Below are 20,298 nucleotides of genomic sequence, written 5' to 3' on the forward strand. Positions count from 1 at the left end.
ACACTTGTCCATGATGGCATCCACACTGTCAGAATCAAAATTTGCCTCATCTGATGACGTTAGCCTTTGAAATCTTACCCTTCACTCACGATGTAATCAAATAGAAATTTCTATCAGATTTTGCCTTCAGTCTATGTATATCAATTATTTTGTGTTTTAATTTTGTTATCAATTTAGATCACTTTGTAGAGATCTGTTTTTTAATTTGACATGAAAGAGTCATGTCAAAAAAAGCCAAATTAAATCCACTGTGTTCAATGTTGATAAAACAATAAAACATGAAAACTTCCAGAAGAGGCAAATACCTTTTAGAGGCACTATATATGTATATATATATATAATACTGTAAACACTCAGCAAGGCAGTGTTTGGGGAAGCAGAACTGACATTTTAGGTTGAAGACAGTTTTTCAGAACGGAGAGAAAATAAGTAAATTGTGGAGAAGGCAGAGAAACATCAGTGATGGATTGAGCTATGGGTCGCAGTGGGAATAGTGATTAAATAGTTAATGGCAGCAGTTATAGAATAATAAAACATACAAAGAGTGCAAAATCCTATGAAATATAGGCTAGGCTGTGCTAAAGGGAAGTGAAAAACTGATCTAATGTCACAGGTGCATGACTAGCAGTGCAAATTGCCAATTTCAATACAGATAAATTGAATTTCTCAATATTATAATTTGATATATAGAGTGCAAAAAAAGATGCTCAGATGGAAGACAAACTGCTATTCCTCAAGGTTGCCTTAGATCTCACTGTAGCAAAGGTGGCCACAGACAGGACAGAGTGAGAGTGTAATGGAGAATTAAAGTTGCAGGTAACAGGAAGCTTGGGCTTAACCATGCAGGCCGAACACTGGTACCGTATTCTGCAAAATGGTTACCCAAACATCATTTGGATACTCCAGTGTGGAGGAGACCACATTAGTAAACACTGAATGCAGTTCACCACGTTGGAAATGCAAATGGCTCACTGCTTCACTTGGAAGGATTTTTGGGTCCATGGATAGCTGGTGGAAAGGTGTGTGCTAAAAGGGCAGGTGATCCACTTCCTGTGGCTGCAAGGACAATTACTCAGGTAGAGAGCAGTTTGTTGGGTTGGAAATCAGATCACGGACTGGTATTATTATTATTACCGATTTTCTTTAGCTATCTAAAACATTTAAGTTTTCCTACCAAGGAGATCATACCCAAAATCTTATTAAATAAAATTTAAAATTGTCTACCGACTTTGAACAAGAAAAACTTCTGAAATTGAAATTTTAGCTAGAAAGATGCTGCAAACCAGCAGTCGCTCTCTGCAAATGAATGGCATCAGGAACCAAAGGGACGAAAGAGGAACACCTGCAAGAGTAAGAGGAAAGCATCATCAAGCTTCAAGCCTGTGCAGGACTCCCTATCCATCCCGGTGGTTACCGGTGCATCATTTGATGCAAGCACCATTACTTGAGCCTCTCTTCATCACTGGAAATGTGCAGATTGGCAAAGGAACTACACAGCTCTGGCACTTGCACCATTTTATTTATAGATGCTGTATCAGATTATGTGAGCAGAAACAAGCAAAGGCAGTAAGGAAATACAAGGGGAAGGCTGGCTACAGTGTCAGTTTCCGTCTAATTTAGCTGAAGAGAATACAGATGCAAACACTATCTACAATAACATGATCTGCCAGCAAATGCACTGGATTATCTGCCAGAGAATTACCTGGTAGTCTGATCAAATCCACTACAGGTTGAGCTCCCCTTTTCCAAAATGCTTGGGGCTGGAAGAATTTGGTATTTCGGATTTTCTAATATTTGCATCTGTACGAGATACCTTGGGGATGGGACCAGAGTCTAAAGAGAAACTCCACTTACATTATACACAGGCAGCTCGTACATATACACTGAAGGTAGTTTTATATAATATTTTTAATAATTTTGTGCATGAAACATTGAACCATCAGAAATGTAATCCATCACTACCTCGGCCACTCAAGTGGACAGTCAATGGTTGATTGGCATCACCAGTACTTTGAATGTATATCTTACACTTGCTTAAGACACATTTGTACTAAAGCAGCCATTCAGTGTGCTAGATTTTCATCAGCAACATTCTTGGCAAACTCAATGAATTTCTCTGCTGCTTTGTGATCAGTAGACATTTTATCACCACAAATCTTTGAAAATTTAATGCTGTGCATTTAATTTTCTTATATTTCTGCAACTAACCTGGTGAATATTCACAATTACCTTCAATTCGTCACGATAAATCTTTGCATGTTTCATGATCAGCATACTGTTAAACGGCATATGTTTACTCTGACGAATCCACTCTTTCAATACACAATCAGGATCTTCATTTTTCACTTTATGCAGTGTTTTCCTTTTTAAAAAAAAAACTTATGATCTTTACATATGTGAGGTGACTTATTAGAACTATGTGTGGTGCACAGAAACCTGCACATTGCCAAGGAACCTTCCCAGGATCTTGTGGAATTTTCTTATTTGTAGTGGTGTATCAGCACCCAAAAAAAATTTCAGATGCTTTTGCATTTTGAAATTTTGGATAAAGAGTGCTTAACCTGTATCAACTTATAATGGGTCCTGATGAATGTTGTCACTTTGTAGAGAACCCATGTTCGATAGTAAATGAGGCAATAAAGATCCTTTTCAGAAATGCATTCCACTATTAATTCGTTTCTTAAACCTTCATACCAAAAGCAAGCAAGCTCTTGGTTTAACTGTTTATTCTTCCTCGGAAAGATTGAAAAGAAAAACGAGGATTTCACCAGTTTCCCAAAATCCACTCTTCCAGATATACATCACTGCACTGAGGCACATCCTAATAACAGGGGCAGCTGTGCATCATGCTCCATTTCCAATGCAATCCCCCACGATGACAACCATTTCTCCCCTTACAGTTGGATGAACTAATATGCTTGCTGGAGTCAAAAAGCCAGCTGGGCTAATTTTTTTTTGGCAGATGCCGAATATTTGCAAGCTGCGGATAGTGTAGATCTGCTCAAATCTAAACTTCAACAATGCAAAGTCTAAGCAACTTATTAATCTCTGAAGGGACTGCAGCATGCTCTCATTTCTCTCAGGACTGACATTGGGGCAATCACATATGGATAGATAAGACAGCACATCAAGATAGGCACTCATAATCTCACCTGAAAAGGTTGGGGGGGGGGGGGGGGAGTGTTGCAGTTTATGTTCTTTAATGCAACTCTAAAGGGTTTCCTGTAGAAGGGTGGCACAATGGACCCATGGTTAATGTGCTGTCTCACAACTCCAGATGCCCAATGCAGAGTTTGCACTTTCTTCCTGTGACATGACATCCCGTTTTCCTCTCATGTGCCAATTAACTGGCAAGTTAATTGGCCACAGCAAAAAAAATTTATTTGTAGATGAGTGGGCAAAACCCACGGGACAGGAGTTGATAAATATACCAGAGATGTTACTCGATTGTGGACTCGAATGTGGTGGGTCAAAGAGCCTGGTTCTACATTGCATAACGCTGTATTCATTAGAAATAAAATGTCTTTTATCTTTTACTTTTGAGAGGTTAATGCATATATTGCAAGTAATAATCTGACATTGTTTACCACTACAACTGGTTCTTGACTTTGAAATTAAAAGGAAGGATTGGAAATGATTTTCCTTTTAACACCTTCCTTGACTTGTGCTTTTTGTCCTGTTTGCCAGCGAGTGAAGGCTGGTAATTTATGCTGAGCTAGTTTCCACAAATGTCAGCCACTGTTCATCGTGCTTGATTCAAGATACTTCACTCTCCTTTGCATTTCCCTTCTCTGTACAGAGCAGCCTGTCAGGTTACAGGTGTCAGGCATTGCCTATGAAGCAGTTGAAAAGTGAGCTTTGCCGTGTAGGCCTGTCAAAATAGCATCTGCATTCACAGAGGGGAGGTCATATGACCAGCCCTGCATGCTAATGAGACCAGAGAGCAGAATATCGAAATCTGTCCAGAGTTTGGCAGTACTACTGACGGCTGAGTGAGTGGCATTCACTCCAGCTGTTGGTCTCAGGTAGGAAGCTGACAAACACTTAAGACAAACTTTCTCGTGAATCCATTAATGAAATCATTTGAGAATTCACACGTCACAGTGTGACGCCAATGCAATTAGTGAAGCTCTGGACTTTGATGACAGAGATTCGAGAATTTGACTCTCCCAGAGGGAAATGGATGTTTGCTGTAACACTACAATTGAAGGCATGGACCACAGAGACATTGCTAATCTTAGAAGGGAAATTTCAAAGATTCAAAGTACATTTATTATCAAAGTATGTATACAGAATACAACTCTGAGATCTGTCCTCCTGTAGGCAGTCAAGAAACAAGGAAACACCATGGAACTCATTCAAAGAAAATACTGAACACCTAATGTGCAAAGAATAAACAAATTGCACAAACAGCAAATAGTCAGTGAACAGCGCAGAAGATCAACCCAGGAGTATTTAGTTAACACACAAGAGAAAATCTGCAGATGCTGGAAATCCAAGCAACACACACAAAATGCTGGAGCAACTCAACAGGTCAGGCAGCATCTATGAAAAAAAATATTGTTGACGCTTTGGGCCAAAACCCATCAGCAGGACTGAAGAGAAAACATCTGAAGAGTAGTTTAAAAGGTAGGGAGAAGGGAGACAGAAACGCAAGGTGATGGGTGAAACCTGAAGGCGGAGGGATGAAGTGTGGAGGCTGGGAAAGATGTGCCTGGTGTGGGATCCTGTTGGAGATGGTGGAAGTTTCAGAGAATTATGTGCTGGACATAATTCAGTTAGATCAATTCAGAGCCAGTCTTCACCAAGGTGCCCTAGTCCTCACCGACCACCCAGATGAAACCACTAAAAAAACAGCAAAAAAAGTAACCAGAATCCAGAAATACTTGAAACATGAAGTCCCCCACAATGAGTCCACAGCCACTAGCCTTGTCGTTCAATCCTTGCAACGTACAACACAAAACTCCTGCGCTTTACTCTGACGGCAGCTAGCAAGGAGAGGAAGGCCTGTCAAATGCAGGCAGACGGCACCAAACACCAGCCCGCACTCCACTCTCATCTTCTTTGACTTCAGCCTTGTTCAGCACCTCAGGGAGAAGCAATGGAGTTGGTCAGGTCCAGGACAAGGCTGCACACTCTCCTCCCAACCTCACTGAACTTCCTCAGAGACAGCAAAGCACCAGATCACTCAATCCACCCAAAAACACACCATCAAAATGTAAACCACAGGTCCCAATCGCACACAGCTTAGCAGTAGAATCACATCACCATTCAAATTTCATGAGATTTGAAGATTAGCAAAAGCATCTGCATGAAGCATGCATTATTTTGGCTGTATTAGAGTAACCAGGAGTGTAAGCAAGTTGATTGGGCTGAATAAATGTACCTGTAGGGAAGTAGTTAATACAATCAATGCAAATAAGTTAAATCTGCAAATGCTCACTAAGTCACTTTCAACCTGAGTAGAACTTTATTTATTTTGTTTTAATCTATTAATTTCTTTCAGACCTGGCATCGCTGACAAGACCAGGTTTACTACCCATCACTAGGTATAGTGAACTGCCTTCCTGAACCCAGTTTTCCTTCTGGTAAAACTACACCCACAGTACAATCGGATAGGGAGTTTCAGAATTTAGATCCAGCAATGAGAAAGGAATGATGATATTTCCAAATCTGGATTATAGGCAACTTGAAAGGGAGACTTCAGCTGATGTAGTTCCCATGTGCTAATTGATGGTAGTGGCAACAGGTTTGGGGGCTGCTATCAGAGGTACCAGAACAAATAAACAGACAATAGGTGCAGGAGTAGGCCATTCAGCCCTTCAAGCCAGCACCGCCATTCACTGTGATCATGGCTGATCATCCACAATCAGTACCCCATTCCTGCCTTGTCCCCATATCCCTTGACTCCGCTATCTTTAAAAGCTCTATCTAACTCTTTCTTGACAGCATCCAGAGAATTGGCCTCCACTGCCTTCTGGGGCAGAGCATTCCACAGATCCACAACTCTCTGGGTGAAAAAGTTTTTCCTCAACTCCGATCTAAATGGCCTACCCCTTATCCTTAAACTGTGGCCTCTCGTTCTGGACTCCCCCAACATTGGGAACATGTTTCCTGCCTCTAGTGTGTCAAATCCCTTAATAATCTTATATGTTTCAATCAGATCTCCTCTCATCCTTCTAAATTCCACTGTATACAAGCCCAGTCGCTCCAATCTTTCAACATATGACAGACCCGCCATTCTGGGAATTAACCTTGTGAACCTACGCTGCACTCCCTCAATAGCAAGAATGTCCTTCCTCAAATTTGGAGACCAAGACTGAACACAATACTCCAGGTGGGGTCTTACCAGGGCCCTGTACAGCTGCAGAAGGACCTCTTTACTCCTATACTCAACTCCCCTTGTTATGAAGGCCAACATGCCATTAGCTTTCTTCACTGCCTGCTGTACCTGCATGCTTACTTTCAGTGACTGATGAACAAGGACACCTATATCTCATTGTACTTCCCTTTTTCCTAACTTGACTCCATTCAGATAGTAATCTGCCTTCCTGTTCTTGCCACCAAAGTGGATATCCACACATTTATCCACATTAAACTGCATCTGCCCACTCACCCAACCTGTCCAAGTCACCCTGCATTCTCATAACATCCTCCTCACATTTCACAGTGCCACCCAGCTTTGAGTCATCTGCAAATTTGCTAATGTTACTTCTAATCCCTTCAACTAAATCATTAATGTATATTGTAAATAGCTGCAGACCCAGCACCAAGCCTTGCTGTACCCCACTAGTCACCGCCTGCCATTCTGAGAACATAAATGTTTTTCGTTTTGTTTTGGTCCAAGGGTACATTGTGTGGTCCTTGGTAAAATGAGAAGGGGAGGTATCAATAGGTTGGTTATGGTAAATAAATGCCACTAGAAAGCTCTGATGATGATTGATAGTCAACTGATTAGACAATCAACCATATTGGATTTATCCTGCTTTAATGAAGATATGCCTGATGGCAAGGGTCCTATTGTAACCTGCCTGCCTGGAGATATAACTTGTTCTGGAGCACAAGTCTTCAGTGTGACAGCTGATATTGTCTGGTCCCACGCCTCTGCTTAATCCAGCACTCTCATCCATTACTTCATACCCCATACAGTGAACTCAACAGGCTACAGACCTATAATCAATGAAGGTAGTGATATTCTTGAAGCCCTCTCTTTTTATTAGCTCGACATTGTCCAGCATCATTCACAACTATCTGTAGCTAACAGCCCAGAAGTTTGATCTGATAGTTTTGTGAAATTACTTAACTGGCTTTTCTTTTGTTTGGTAGCATTAATGTCATTGTGCTTCAGCTTCACATGGGTGCAATGGAGGTGATGCATAATTAGTCATCATGTAGGTGAGTGTTTAACGATGACTGTATGTATAGGTCCTTATTTTAATAGTAAGAGATATGGAAAACTGCACAAACATATACATCTTGTTTATTCCACCTCTCCAAACTATTCTCATAAATTATGCATATGTTATCAAAATTTATGACACAAAGCCAATTGAAAAATGAAAAGAGCTCTCCATTCCAATTCCACCTTCTAATATTTAATATAGCTCTTTATGCACACATACAAGAGCAGCACAGATGCGATAAAATTTCTCACCTCCACCTTTTCTGGTATCAAGTTCCAGACCCCTAACACTATATTTTATTTCTCTCATTTCCTCTTTAATCCTTCCATCAATTATTTTAAAAATATGTCCTGTGACTTTTTTAACCCCTTGAGATAAGGGACATCGGTTCATTCTAGTTACTTTATTTTTAGTTTTAGTAGCCTTAGGTATTGTAATGAGATGTCCTTTGCTCCAAAGGTGACAATTTCAGCTTATTCAAACTTTCCCCACGGTTGCATGTTTACATCCTTTTAAATACTTCCTTGTGAGACAAAGTGTAGATTGGGCCACGTTTTGTGAAGCACCTGTGGCGTGGCAATTTCACACTCCTTCCCACTCCCATGCTGACCCTTTCACCCTTTCTCTACCCATTGCTATAGAGAAGCTAAAGGCAGACGCGAAAAATATTTTATGTTCTATTTCATTCACTAGAATTTTCCAGTTCTCTCCAACACAGAATCACACACCCACACAGTTTTATTTATTTACAGTGTGGTGTAGGCCCTTCCAGCCAGGCCGTCCCAGGAACCCCCCCCGACAAACCTGATTAAACCTAACCTAATCGCAGGACAATTTATAATGACCAATTAACCTACCCGGTACATCTTTGGACAGTGGGAGAAAACCAGAGCACTCAGAGAAAACCCACACATTCCACGGGAAGGTCATACAGAGACTCCTTATAGAACGGCACTGAAAGTGAACTCGGAGCTCCGGAATGCCCCAAGCTTTAACAGAATTGTGCCGGCTGCTGTGCTACCGTGGTTTTCTTTTACCACTGTTCATCACTCCCCAAATCTGGTTCCACCTGTTGCCCATCAGGCTTTATCCAATATCAGAGGTGTTTATCCTATCCACTACCTCTGCATACTGGTTACCGTTGTTCCAGTGAAGTTACAACATTGATATCTACCGGACAATATAATTAATAATCCTGATGTGTTTGTTTACAAAAAGCAGGGCAAACCAATTCCAACAAATTCCCGCCTGATCAGCACACAGCAGGGAGCTGGAAGGAGTTATTAATAATGCAACCAGCCAGCACACATTTATCAATAATTAGCTCACTAAGGCTGTGTTTGGATTTATGACGATTATTTGCCTTTACAGTCCAAACACGGTGGGGTGAGATGATTGCCCTTGACATCAGGGCAACATTTGACCAAGTGTAGCATCAAGGAGCCTAGATAAAACAACAGATAACAGACGAACAGTTGGAGTTATTCCTCATGTTCATGAAGATGGCTATAGTTGTTGGAAGTCAATCATGCCAGCCACTGGGTGATTACTGCAGCTCAAGCATTCAGTAATGATTTTCCATCTATAATAGGGTCAGAAGTCAGGATATTTGCTGATGATTGCACAATGTTAACTTTCATTAACAAGCACTCCACACTAATTTACAGCAAGGCCCAGACAGCAATCAGCCATGGCCTGATGAATGGCATCGGACATTTTGCACAATTAACATCTCCAACAAGACAGCAAGTCCAACATGTATCTATGACCCACACTACATTTACCAAGCCTCTCCAACATCAACATCCCAAGAGACACCAGTGAGCAGAGATTCAATCTGACTGGGCTATAAACAGTGGGGTACTCGGGCAGCTCAAACACTTGGTGTATCCTATGCACCGAACAATACGCTCATTCTGTCCATCACTGCTATATCATGCCTGACATACTGTGTATACTGTGGCTTGGCAACACTCACTTTGCACTGGAATGGAGCTTTTTAAAAAAAAATCTGATGGTGTTCTTTCTTGCACAAAGTGTATAATTCATGTTTAATTTGTGTGTTTTTGTGCTACTATGTTCCTATGGTATTGCTACAAGTGACTTTTTCATTGCACGTGTACTTGTGCGCATCTTTGTCGAACAAGCAGGGTCAGGCTTATTTCAATGCAAGGAGTGTTACGAGTAAGGCAGATAGACTTAGTTCCACAGACCATTGATTTTGTGTCATGACATCAATGATTTGGATGGGAATGTACAAAACATTGTTGGTAAGAGTGCAGATTACACTGAAATCACTAGACAGTGAACGTGGTTAACAGGGATTACAGTGGTATCTTGGTCAGCTGGGGAATAGTAAATAGGGCTTAACTCAGGTAAATGTGAGGGTGTTGCAGTTTGGAAAGACAAATGAGGGTAGAACTTTCACAGTGAACAGTAAGGCCTTGGAGAGCGTCGTAGAACAGACAGACCTAGAAAGACGAGAACATACAGTTCCCTGTAAGTGGAAACACTGGTAGACAAAATGAGGAAACGTCAGCCTTCGTCAGTGAGAGATGGGCTGTACACGACATTGGTGAGGCTGCATTTGGAATACCGTGTTCAGCTTTGGTCACCCTGCTTCAGGGAAGAGGTCAATAATTTGAAAGCTTGCCGAGGGGATTTGCTGGGACTGACTGCATCATGGAGCAAGTTTGAGCAGATTGGGATTTTTCTTTACTAAAATGTAGGAGAATGAGGGCTGATCTTTTAGAGCTGTATAAAATCATGATGGGTATAAATGGAGTGAACACAGAGTCTTTTCCTCGGGGTTTGATGAATCAATAATTAGAAGACATAGGTTAAAGGTGAGAAGGAAGAGATTTAACAGGAACCCAAGTTATATCTTTTTTACCAACTAAAGGACTGTATGGGACGGGCTACCAGAGGAAGTGGTTGAGGCAGGTAAATTATGGTAGTTATTTGGACAAAGGCTGGATATGAAAGGTTTAGAGACACATGGACCATATGTGGGGAATTGGGACCAGCTCCCATGGCAATCTTGGTTGGCATGAGCCAATTGAGTCACAGAGCCGATTTCCATGCTGTATTGGCATGAATGCGGTATCCAGGGAAGGGTAGCGCCAGTGGTGAAGGGGCTTGTCATGTCCATTCTGGGGCAGCTCACCTTTGGTCCTCACCAGACACCCAACCCTCACCTGTGGCTCCAAGTAGCTGTTTGGATGCGACAGTGGCCACAGCCTGGTACAGCACTTCGACAGGCGGGCTAAACCAGGTGAGGGTAGCTAGCGGCCTCATACACCAGTGAGATAGGGATATGCCTGTCCTGGCGTGCAAAATTAGCTCTGGCGGACCGGGCGGATGAGATCTACAGTGAGATCCAACAGCTAGGAAGGAATTTCTGCAACCCTCTGTGGAGAGCGAAGGGCACAGATGTCATGGTTATCCACTTGTTTCCTGTCAGTGTCAGATATGATGGACAACCAATCATGACTGAAGGGCCTATTTCTGTGCTTTACCATCACTGTGTCTAAGCCTTGGAGCTCTCCACCCAAACAGAATAGAACATACACAAAACAAATTTAGGTACTTCCGACTGAAACAAATGACTTTACAGAACCCTGCACGGAGAAGATTATGGATATATTCTGTCAGCATTGTTCCTTGATGTGTCACAGAGCAAATTATAGTGCAGTGGTTCCAAAGGAAATTTCATTTCAGCTACACAGGTTTGCACATGGTGCGTGCAATAACTCAGTTTATCAAAACATTTTAAACTGCCTAATGAAGGGTGGACAGTGAATGTGCATACCTGTCTTGCTGAGGAACTTCAATCTACTGTGCATAATCGTTGTGTTGTAGAAGCTATTACAGTGGACTATAAATATCAACTGTTAACATAAAGTATGAAAATGATACTCATTCAACATTACACCATAGAGGACATACTTTTCTGTGCTTTCTTTAAGGCTGCAAGTAAACTTCATAAAAAACTGTTCTCACTGATTTTCAGTGATAGAATATTCTGAGTTAGTAAAAGCTGTGTTCCTTATCTATAATCTATAATCCTTATAGATTTAAGGACACTTCATTTTAAAAAATGAAAGTCTGGTTCACTGATAATGGAAATGTAGCCCTCATGGTCTTGGTCTGCTTACTGCGTTAGTGGTGTGTTAAGCTGACTCCACAGATACAGTGTATGTATACTTCTGGGACCAATTTTCAGCAAAAGAAGGCAGCAGTCTGTGTTACTAATAGATCCACGAAGACACAGTTACAAAACAAAGCAAACCCCAGGTTCTACAAGAAGCATTGTACTTAAAGCAAAATGGCATGAGTTCCCCTCTGTATAATTTTGAAATTTTTCTTCTTCGGCTGCCAAATAACTAGAGCCACTATCGCCAAAACATTAAGAAATCTAATAATTAACTTAGTGTTGAAAAATGCTCCGTGAAAATAATCTAATAAACTGCATAAATAACAATGATTTGTCATTCAGATGGACTGTACCTCAAATTTCTTCTCTTGTATTTCTAGGTTTTAGTGGTTCAGAACAAAATATTTCTTTTTCTTCAGATAATTTTTCCTGAATCTAAGATGTTAAATATTATTTTCTACTGCTTGTAGTTCAAGAAATAGTCTGCATTTTGAAATTAACATCAGCAATAAATATTAAAATTTCATCCTAATGGCTGATGCTCGCAAAGCTTGTTTCTATCAATTTATATCTAATATTTTGATATTTGTTGGCTTGGAAACCATTTTACTTTACTAATTCTAGATTTCATTCTTGGAAATTGAAATGAGTACTCACATCACCTATTGGTATTCATGTCCAACAAACAAATGTACTACTGGCTTCCACTTGATTATTTTGATAATTGGGCAAAACAACCTTCTCCCTTATACCCTTACAAAAGCATTTTCTGCTGCTTTTTCATACTCAAGATAAATAACTTCGTATCAGCAAATGAAACTCAATGCATTTCAAGCAAATTAATTATTATAAAACCTGTCCAATTCTCTCCAACTTTCAGTTCAAATAATTTAATGAAATACGCCTAGTGAATTTGGATTAGAATAAATTACAATGGAAAAAAAGCAAAAATTCTATAATTGGTTATAGCCCAAAAGTCAGAGACAAAATCCCATTCTTCACCCAGTATTACTGGTAGTTGTGTGTATCTTCTTGTACTTTGCATTGCAAAGACTTCAGAAGTATATCTCCTACTGAACCATGGTTTCAGTTCACCTTTATTCATTATTATTTCTGAGTTATAGTACAAAATTAGCCTGAGTGTTTTACAGAAGCAGAAAATGCTGTAACACTAAGTCAGGCAGTATCTGTGGAAGTACAAAAACATCAAATCATTGATCTTTCAACAGAACGGTTCTGACAAAAGATTTCAACCCAAAATAGTAACCTTCTTTATCTTCCCATAGATGCTGCCTGACCAGCTGAGTGCTTCCAGTGTTTTCTGTTTTATTTTGCATTTCCAGCATCTGAAATTTTGATTTTCATTGTGTGTTATGATGTGATTGATGTTTCAATTTCAATCTACGTATACTTCACAAACTGCCATGTAGCATAACCTGAATGTGGCTACTCAACCAAGCTAACTGACAAAGTGGATCCATACTTGCAATACACACTACAGATTTCACTTGTGCATCCCTTTAATCCCATTACTGCAGAGAAAATACCGATCACTATGAAACGTGTGAGAACCAGGGGATCAGCCAATTAAGTTGCATGGTGAAAGACAGCTGACATCGATATGATTGATATGATCATGTGCTTGGGCAAGAGGGAAGGAAGATAGATTGCTACTTCTCTCATTACACTAAAAAAACCTCACTCAGATGAACTTGACAGTAGCAACAGAAATTATTTTGCAGGAATGTAATTATTCTTACATTCACAATTCAAATTTCTGTATTTTATCTTGCACAGGCTCTTTCTTCACCCTTGAGGCCAAGAGGCTGACATACTTATTGTCTGATTAGCCCAGCAATTGCTCTGTCTCCATCTACTGCCTCCGTGCTCTTACACTAGTTGAGTACTTGGGACCGGTGAGTTCCAGAAAACCTCTACAAAGTCAATACCAGACCTAAATGAACAAATAACTATTTAAACTGCAAACCTTCCCTTTGCAGGAGGTAGTTGTGGAATTTCAACTGCAGCTTTATTCAGTAAACCAAGTCCAGAAAGTCATTAAATTACAGCTAGAATTCTGGCATGCTTTAAACCCTAAGCTGTTTTTAAACTTAACCTCTCGCTGAGGTTAAATTTCAGCACATCTACATACATTATTTCAGGTAGATGGAGCTCGTCCGCCTGGGAAGGCAGTCCATCTAAGAGAGGGAAAACTCTGATTTCAAACCTCTGCTGCCTTGGGGCCATACCCACTCAAGGGAAAGGCTTCGGGAGTAAACCCTGAGGACAAATCCGGAGCTGGAGTCCCTAAGGCAGTCCGACGTTGGCTTCAACCTCGTTCTGACAACTCCTGCGACGACACTGGTGCCAAAGCTGTATCGGCCCTTGCCCAACATCAGTGGCGTGGAAAGGGGAGACTTGCTGCATGGGCAACAGCCGGTCTTCCATACAACCTTGCCCAGGCCTGCGCTCTGGAGAAGACTTTACAGGCACAGGTCCATGGTCTTGCGAGACTAACGGATGCCATACATACACACATACATTATGCACCCAGAAAGTAACCAGAGAAAAGATACCTGGAAGGCAGTATGATCCATCTGCCTTCTCCTACTTCATATGCTAATGATTCTAATTTCATAATGCCCTCAGGTTATTCAAAATACAGTAGGGATACTGGATGGACCAGAGGCCCTCTCATAGCACATAGTATACACGTCTAACACCGTTCCCTCTCAGCAGCGCCGTTGTGTGGCTGCACGGTAACAAAAGTGCTCCCGTGCACATAGACTTTTGTCGTAGCACAGCTAGAAGTTTTCTTTTATGTATTGTTGTTTTGTTAATGTACTGCACAGTTTTCAGACCTTGTAAAAATTTCCTGCTGTTGGTCCACAAAGCTGTAAAAATAAATTAGAGGAATGTTGATAGAATATGGAAGAAACAATGCTTTTAAGATTAGTTCCTTTCTTATTGTTCAATAGAGTTTCCAATTTACTCTGCTTACTTTAACATCAATTATCTGTCGTTGCCTTTACATAATATGGAGATGAGGAGAAACAGCTTACATTTTTATATCACTTTTTCCTCTATTATCCTGGTTCTTCACATACAACTGCTGTCCCTAAGATCAGACACTCAGTAGTTTTTTTTAAAATATTAGAATAAATGATAAAACCTAAAACACTTTAAACATAAAAATGTCTGATTTAAAGTTGCTCAAGTAGCTCATAGAATACAAGATTAATTTTTATATTGTGCTTGCAACCTCTAGGTCTGTCTGTGTGAAAATTGCACACAAAAGACAAAATAGGTTCTTTAAAGTGGAAGCTTACATGCTGTTATTTTTTTTCTATTCAGTACCCACATAAGTAGTTTGAAATCTATTAAAATTCTATGAATGACACACAAACTGCAGAGGTCACAAATTTGAAATAAATCAAAAATACTGGAGATACACAAGCGTTTATTGTATTTAGTGAAAGCTGAATGGCAGACAATGGGAAAAGAAATCAATATTTTTGGAGCATTACTTTTGTCTGCCTTGACAAAATAAACAGGTTATCTTTAATTGGATATGCATTATACAATTTTTTTGCTTTTCAAAATTAACATTAGAAATGTACAGTGTGTAGCTCACCAGTATTGCCCATTTTATACACAAGTCCGTACTCTACCTGCTTTTTAAGCTAACTGGTTAAAATTGGTGGAAAAATAACCAAATTAAAATGTTGTACAATTCTCAAACTGCCTTTTGTTTAACAGAAATTTGCAATTAAATTGTCATCTTTTTAAGCACATGTAGAAATGTTTGAGAAAGAATTAAGGGAACTGTACTGTTCCTGTTGTATATGTTTATCAAAATGTTTCAGTTTTACAAGGTACTTAGAATAGAAATAAAGCATTAAAAAAGAAATAAAGCATTATAATAGAAATAAATAAATGACTTAGAAAATGAGATTGGCCTAAGTCGTCAGATATTAATCTTAGGGCTTTCTGAATAGCTCCTGACCCGTGTCTGCTAGAAATGGTCGCTGTTCTGGTCATCGTTGAAGATCTACCGTTGGAAACGTTTGCCCAACTTTGTAGATGCAAATACGTGAACAAAATGCAACCGTGAGAATTTATGTAATGCCGGTTGAAAAGAAATGGAAAAGTTGACTGTAGTATTGCCTATTTGAATGGCATGTCTTATCGTACACACTGTTCAGAAGTCGTCCGATTCAATTAGAAAGTGATCAGCAATTTAAAAGAATCAATTTACCTATCTTCCACAACATAAATAACAGCTCACGAATGACACCATTCTTCATGTTGTCAAACTATGCCATTAAAGAGGGTTTACTGAGAATTAATCACTGTAAGGTACGGAAGTATGCGAGGCAGTTGCCTTCACTGTGGCGCGATGTATTGTGCTGCGTGACGTTATGCGAATCGGGTCCTACCTACGGATTCTCCTGTAACCACCGGAGCGGAACATGGGCACAATTTATCACCGAATTGTAAGATCAATGCATGCAGTAAGAAGCACTATGAAGCGCACGAATAAACGATTACCTAGCATTGTAATATTCACGCAAAATCATTCCCAAGTGTAAGCGGGGTGTATTTCAAGGTTACAAACTAATTAGGCTCAGCATGTGTGTACGGAAAGAAAGAAAACTGGTTTTCGGCAAACGCACACCTCTAAAAATGAAAGACTAAAAGGCTTCGAATTGATTACTTCGGTTGTTTGCACACAATGCCCTCTCAGCGCTCATGCATCTTTAATATGTGGCGCCTGCAATAGTTATTTATTGTTTCAGATAATGCGATACTTCAATGTTATTCACGTGGCGATAAATTACTGCAATTGCAAGACGCTACCCATAACGTAAATTTTGTGCTTTCTTCAGCAAACTAAGCGTTGCACTAAATATATGCAATCAGCGGCAGGATTCTTCCTGGTTCCAATCTATCATCCTTGCCCTTGAATCGACGCGTGTTAGGCATCAGATTTCTGTAAAATACTTAAACGTATTAAAACGTACAGTCAATGTAAAACTACACTCCAATTCCTATTAACCTCCTTCATAAGTGAGATAGGAATTCCATATATTTCTGAAGATAAGCCATCGCCTTTGATGAATGCACGCCTCATCAATTTAAATCCCAATAATGAGACTGCTTCTACCCTGAAAACACAACCGAAAACTTCAGTCTTATTTAGATACAATTCTGTAACTATCGCAGACAAAAGCCCGATCATCTCATAACCTTGCCACTTATTTCCTTTTCATTTTGCATGCCATTGACTCGTTTCACTCTGAATGCATTTTAACCATGTAAGACTAACGTTCATGCTGAGGTTACCTCTAATTTGTTTTTTATCGAATTACAGAAAGACTGACCTGCAAGTGGCCCTGATACATTTTGGCCGGCTCCTTGCTGCAGGAGCGCGGCGCTTCCTGCCGTCTGCGAGCAACTCTCGGGCTGAGCTGAGGTGCTTCTTCGGGCTTTCCACCGGCTCTCTGTTCGGAGGTGACTTGAAGAGTGACGGCGCTGAACCTGCTGCTGGCGCTGTTGCTGAAACCGCCTCCCTGTGAGTCCGGCTCCCCCGCCCATCTCGCAGTGTCCGCAACCCCGTCTACCAGCGGCTACATCGGCCCCTCCTCACCTGCCCCGGTCAGTGAGCGTGCGTGCGTCGGCACCTTCCCGCCCATCCGTCTTGTACACCCTGAACTCTTCCCCAGACTGTCCACCCTTCTCACATTATTCACCCTCATTCAAATGCCCCGCCTCATGTGCCCAGAGTTCACCTTCTTTGTGCTCTGTATTCCCGACCCTCTCAGAATTTGCGTTTATTATCACTGGTAGATGCCATACAATGTGTTGTTTAGCAGCTGCAGCAGTGCAGTGTAATGCATAATAATAAAAATATACAAGTTACAATAAGAAATATAAAAAAATAAATAAGTAGTGCAAAAAAGGTATTTATTGTTCCTGGGTTTATGGACTGTTCAGAAATCAGATGGTGGAGGGGAAGCTGTTTCTAAAACAGTAAGTGTGGGTATTCAGGCTCCAGTACCTCCTCCTTGACGGTAGTAATGAGAACAGGGCATGTCTTGGATGGTGAGGGTCCTCAATGATGGATACCAGTTTCCCGAGGAACCCTCTTTTGCAGCTGGGGAGGCCAGTGCCCATGATGAACCCTCTGCAGCTTTTTCTAATCCTTTGCATTGGCACCTTCAGAGATGAAACCAGTCAGAATGCTCTTCTCGGTACGTCTGTAGAAATTTGCTTGACTGTTTGGTGACGTTCCAAGTCTCCTCAAATTCCTAATGAAATATAGCTGCCTAGGTGCCTTCTTCATAATTGCATTAATATATTGGGCCAGGATTGATCTTCAGAGATGTTGACACACGGGTACTTGAAGCTGCTCACCCTTTCCACTGTTGATGCCTCGATGAGGACCTGGTGTGTGTTCCCTCAATGTCCCATTCTGGAAGTCCACAATCAATTCGCTGATCTTACTGACAGTAAGTACAAGGTTGTTGCTGAGGCACCACAATGAATCCACAACGAGATCTGCTCAGTTCAGTTTCTTGTAGGCTGCAGAGCCCTGCTTGTGTTCTCCTAGTTGTGTGGTGCTCGATGGTGGGGAGGTTAGTGCCATGAAGCAGCTGGCTGAGTTTACAACACTCCGCAACTTTTTCCAATCTTACGCAGTGGCCCCTCCGTACCAGATGGTGATGCAGTCAGTCAGAATATTCCCCAAGGCACATCTGTAGAAATTTGCTAGAGAATTTGGTAATGTACCAAATCTCCTCAGACTCCCAGTGAAATATAGCCACTGCATCCCTTCTTCGTATTTGCTTCAGTATGTTGGGCTCTCTGGTGCCCTTCCCTTTTTACTCAAAATTTCATCAAAATGGCAAATTGGCATATTCACTTCAGCTGACATCAGGATCTAAAACATATAGTCTAATTGTCAGAGAGAGAGGAATGTGAGCTAGTTTTACTGTATTTTACCCCACATGTCATCATCTGTCACTCTTTTCCTCAGCCATGACAACCAGGTGGGATGCAATGACTAGAAGCAGAAGCAGACAATGACAGTGTTTCAGGTTTTTATAATGGTTGTATTTTATGTCTTCCAACTCCATTTATGTCTCCATGCCAGCTGATATTGCAGCTTTTACTTTATTTTGAACAGCAGAGGGATTTTCATTAGAAATCCGTTGCACTGATAAAGTGATCTACAGCCAAGGTTTTCACAAACCTTTCTATCACTTTCCATTACTCTCTTCAACACGACAGCACATTAAACTGAACTGGCTTCTGCTGCTCCTTTCACACTTATTCCAGCAGCCCCCCCCCCCCAAAGTTTAAAATTATTATCCAACTGTTACCAGATACTACCCTGAGATTCATTTGGTAGCAAGCATTTACAGAAAAAGAAGAAACACAACGTAATTTTACTCAAAACTGTGCATAACTGCCAACACAGATGCCTTGTGCAGGAAGGCACAGAGTCGACTGTACTTCCTTAGAAGGTTGGCGTCATTCAATGTCTGCAGTGAGATGCTGAAGATGTTCTATAGGTCAGTTGTTGAGAGCGCCCTCTTCTTTGTGGTGGCGTGTCGGGGAGGAAGCATTAAGAAGAAGGACGCCTCACGTCTTAATAAGCTGATAAGGAAGGCGGGCTCTGTCGTGGGCAAAGTACTGGAGAGTTTAACATCGGTAGCTGAGCGAAGGGCGCTGAGTAGGCTACGGTCAATTATGGAAAACCCTGAACATCCTCTACATAGCACCATCCAGAGACAGAGAAGCAGTTTCAGCGACAGGTTACTGTCGATGCAATGCTCCTCAGACAGGATGAAGAGGTCAATACTCCCCAATGCCATTAGGCTTTACAATTCAACTGCCAGGACTTAAGAACTTTTTTTAAAGCTATTATTAATGCTTTTTGAGTTAGTGATTTAGATGCATATCATATTATTACTGAGTTAAGTATTGTATGTTATGAGTTTTTGCTACAACAAGTGTATGGGACATTGGAAAAAATGTTGAATTTCCCCATGGGGATGAATAAAGTATCTATCTATCTATCTATCTATCTAAAAAAGACTGACAAACACCAATGTGCAAAAGAAAACAAAACGGGTAAATAAAAATAATGCCGAGAACATGAGTTGTACGGAGTTCTTGAAAGCAAGTCTGTAGGTCGTCAACTCAGTTCAGAGTAATATGAATGAAATTATCTGTATTGGTTCACAAGCCTGATGGCTGTAAGTAATAACAGTTGTTGAACTCGATGGTGTGGGACCTAAGGCTTCTGTGCTTCATACCCAGTGGTAGTAGCAAGAAGAGGTCATGGCCTGGATGGTAGGGTCCTCAATAATGAAAGCTGCTTTCTGGCGGCAGCACTCTTTGTAGATGGGTTCATTGATGGGGAGGATTTTGCCTGCAATGGTCCTGGGTATATCCACCATTCCTGGGCATTGGCACTTCCATACCGACCATGATACCATGATGCAATCAGCTATCATTATGATCATTTTTTCTCTATCTTTTTGCATTTGCACAGTGGCTTTTTTTTTTGCACATTTTTTGTTGTCCACTCTATTGGGTATGGTCTTTCATTGTTTGTATTGTGCTCATTGTATTTACCGTGATTGTATTTACAAGAAAAAGAACCTCAAGGTTGTACATGGTGACATATATATACTCTGATAATAAAGTTACTTGGAACTCCACTGTGCT

The 20,298-nt window shown here is 40.8% G+C and overlaps 1 protein-coding gene across 6 annotated transcripts in view; it reads right to left on the reverse strand.

The window, feature by feature from the left end:
• Positions 1-17,333, reverse strand: part of pex5la (peroxisomal biogenesis factor 5-like a) — a 171,855-nt gene extending 154,522 nt beyond the window's left edge. For 3 of the 6 annotated variants that reach the window (XM_073041141.1, XM_073041139.1, XM_073041135.1), the window contains exon 1: positions 16,944-17,330. In XM_073041141.1, the coding sequence (XP_072897242.1) occupies positions 16,944-16,964 (21 nt within the window). In that variant the 5' untranslated portion in view covers positions 16,965-17,330. Of the gene's footprint in view, positions 1-16,943 lie in introns of all 6 variants that reach the window. The other 3 variants (XM_073041137.1, XM_073041134.1, XM_073041136.1) reach the window with 2 other exon arrangements.
• Between the last annotated feature and the right edge of the window lie 2,965 nt (positions 17,334-20,298).

This window comes from Hemitrygon akajei, chromosome 3 (genome assembly GCF_048418815.1).
Source record: "Hemitrygon akajei chromosome 3, sHemAka1.3, whole genome shotgun sequence".
Classification (NCBI taxonomy): Eukaryota; Metazoa; Chordata; class Chondrichthyes; order Myliobatiformes; family Dasyatidae; genus Hemitrygon; species Hemitrygon akajei.